Raw genomic sequence first — 2,749 nt, 5'->3', positions numbered from 1 at the left:
ATAAACGGAAGACCACGGGAGTCTTCGTATCAGAGAAGGCGAGAACGACAATGGTATGTATTAATTCTATTAATAATCATTGCAATATATATGCAAGTCATCATAATGTTATCATTAATTATTAATGAATACTTTAAACATTATTTTGTAGGAGGCATATGAGCAACAAATGGTAGAGCGATATGGTGAAGACGCTACTCAGCATCCATCATTTGATCCTACAGCATGGGTGACTGCAGCAGGTGAACCCAAAAAAGGTCGCGTGTTCGGGTTTGGGAGTAATATGAACACTTCACCAGTTATTGGTTCTTCCAGTTACGGCTCACCAACTTCTTGCGCCGACATAAGCTCCAAGCAGCCGACTATTCTTTCCGGTGATGATGTACGCGAGATCATTAATGAATCACTGAATAACTACTTCCAATACACCGTCGCCCCCTTTCTCCGAAATGAGATCAAGGCCGCTGTTCAGGATAGGGGATCTTCGATTCCAGGTCCCTCTCAGGTATAATCACATATATAGTTTTTTTGACTATCTTAAAGCACATCTGAGCATGGTAGAATCACATATAGAGTTTTTCTAGATGCCTTAGAACACATATGAACATGCTATAATCACATATTCAATTTTTTTACTGCCTTAGCACACATATGAGCATGATAGAATCACATATATATATATTTAACTTTTTGTCTGTCTTAGAGCACATATGAGCATGATAGAATCACATATAAAGTTTTTTTGATTGCATTAGAACACATAAGCATGCTATAATCACATATTCAGTTTTTTTACTGCCTAAGAACACATATGAGCATATTATAATCACATATTCTGTTTTTTGACTGCCTTAGCACACATATGAACATGCTATAATAACATATAGAGTTTTTTAACTGCCTTAGAACACATATGAACATGTTATATATCATTTATGATAGAATCACATATAAAATTTTTGGCTTTGCCTGCCTTAGAGCACATATGAGCATGCTATATTCACATATTCAATTTTTTTACTGCCTTAGCACACATACGAGCATGATCGAATCACATATATAGTTTTTTGCCTGCCTTAAAGCACATCTGAGCATGGTAGAATCACATATAGAGTTTTTTTATATGCCTTAGAACACATATGAACATGCTATAATCACATATTCAATTTTTTGACTGCCTTAGCACACATATGAGCATGATAGAATCACATATAGAGTTTTTTTATTGCCTTAGATCACACATGAGCACATGATAGAATCACATATAGTGTGTAATTTATTTCATTATATTTTGTTTATCAATACTGACTGTTCTTTTCTTGTGTAGGCTGCTAGCGATAATCAGGGTAGTGGAGCTGAAGGGACAGATAAAGACAATGAACAAGAAGACGCACAAAATCTTGGCGATGATTAGAGGACTGTGTTGAAGAAGTTCTATTTTTTTTATTTTTCCTAATTGTAATTGTTGAATTGTAAATAATTAAACTTCTTAGTTTTAAGGTGGAACGATTAATTATTATAGATACTTGTTATATGATTTTTTTTGTGTGGTTTGTTTTTTATTTACAGGAAATATAAATTGTACAGGAAATATAAATTGTACAGTTCTCCGTAATTAATTTTTAAATAAATTTTTTTTGATTTTTTTTTCGTTTTTGCGATGGATTAGCGACGGATGATTCCGTCGCTATTCATATTAATCTAGCGACGGCTTAGCGACGGAATTAAATCCGTCGCCACGCCGTGGTCACCGTTTAGTACCGGCGGATTGGCGACGGAATATAGCGCTCGTTATTCCGTCGCAATTAGCGACGGACTTGGCGACGGAATTATTCCGTCGCCAGTTAGCGTCGAAATATTCGCGACGTAAGCATACTGTCGCCGCGTTGTCGCTAATCCGTCGCTAACATGGTTAGCGACGGATTAGCGACGGATTAGCGACGGAAGGTGGTCGTCGCTAATCTACTGCTCTGTTGTAGTGTCCACCGCTGCTCATAAATCGTTGTCTGGATCACAGCACAAAGTATCCAGTGATGGCAACAAATCTCTGCCCAGCTGACAGCACAATCGCTTTCCCGCGATAACCACAACTGGCTATGCAGCGAATACGAAGTCTACTTACGCAGCTCCAAGCGATAAGCACTAATCGAAGCTTACATTTCAACGGCGCCATTCCTGGACGAAGAGAGATCAACCATGGAACAAAGAAGGAATTCCGGTCAATTTACCAACGTTAGTTGGTAAAGCTATGATGTAGCGTCGATTCAACTTCTTCTCCAGCAATTCTTTCGTGTTCCCAACATCTCCAATTGCCTTTTGAAATCATTATTGTTATCTTGTGAAAACTTTTAGCCATATGTTGTAAATAAAAGGCTAATCAATGTGTCTTTTTCTCTTCCTCACTTCATTTCTTAAGAGGTAAGTAAACCTCTTCATCTGTTACAGGGGGAGCTTTGTTCGCTTTAACAGTGCAAGTGCAAGTGTGAGTGATACTCCACAATTTCTCACAATCGCTTTGGAGTTCTTAACATGGGATCGTTCAGATCCCTCAGGTTTTTATCAACAAACGTTCATTATCGCTTTATACTAGTATCGTTTAACATCGCAATTCGCTGTTGACTAACACCGTTTACAAAGGCAGAGTATTACATCACAAATCATTTTCCCGCGATAACCACAACTCGCTATGCAGTGAATATGTAGTCGAATTACGCAATTCCAACCGATGACCATAAATTTTGGATTTGTC

General features: G+C 37.8%; 1 protein-coding gene across 1 annotated transcript; it reads left to right on the top strand.

Annotated features, from left to right (window-relative positions):
- Positions 1 to 274: 274 nt before the first annotated feature.
- Positions 275 to 1,585, top strand: LOC149816932 (uncharacterized). The gene is made up of 2 exons (XM_089987888.1): positions 275 to 505; positions 1,328 to 1,585. Exons 1-2 carry the CDS (start codon positions 284 to 286, stop codon positions 1,412 to 1,414), a joined length of 309 nt encoding a protein of 102 aa, XP_089844014.1. The 5' UTR covers positions 275 to 283; the 3' UTR covers positions 1,415 to 1,585.
- The last annotated feature ends 1,164 nt before the right edge of the window (positions 1,586 to 2,749 follow it).

This window comes from Nuphar pumila, chromosome 14 (assembly GCF_984573655.1).
Source record: "Nuphar pumila chromosome 14, dmNupPumi1.hap1.1, whole genome shotgun sequence".
Lineage (NCBI taxonomy): Eukaryota > Viridiplantae > Streptophyta > Magnoliopsida > Nymphaeales > Nymphaeaceae > Nuphar > Nuphar pumila.
The sequence above is the reverse complement of the archived record's forward strand: the minus strand, read 5'-3'. Positions and strand labels throughout refer to the sequence as shown.

What these genes read in the sequence shown, in the direction of transcription:
- LOC149816932 (XM_089987888.1), top strand. Translation starts at nt 284, where the DNA reads ATGAACACTTCACCAGTTATTGGTTCTTCCAGTTACGGCTCACCAACT. An exon ending in CGATTCCAGGTCCCTCTCAG is followed by an intron (nt 506 to 1,327) that starts GTATAATCACAT and finishes TTTCTTGTGTAG; the next exon opens with GCTGCTAGCGATAATCAGGG.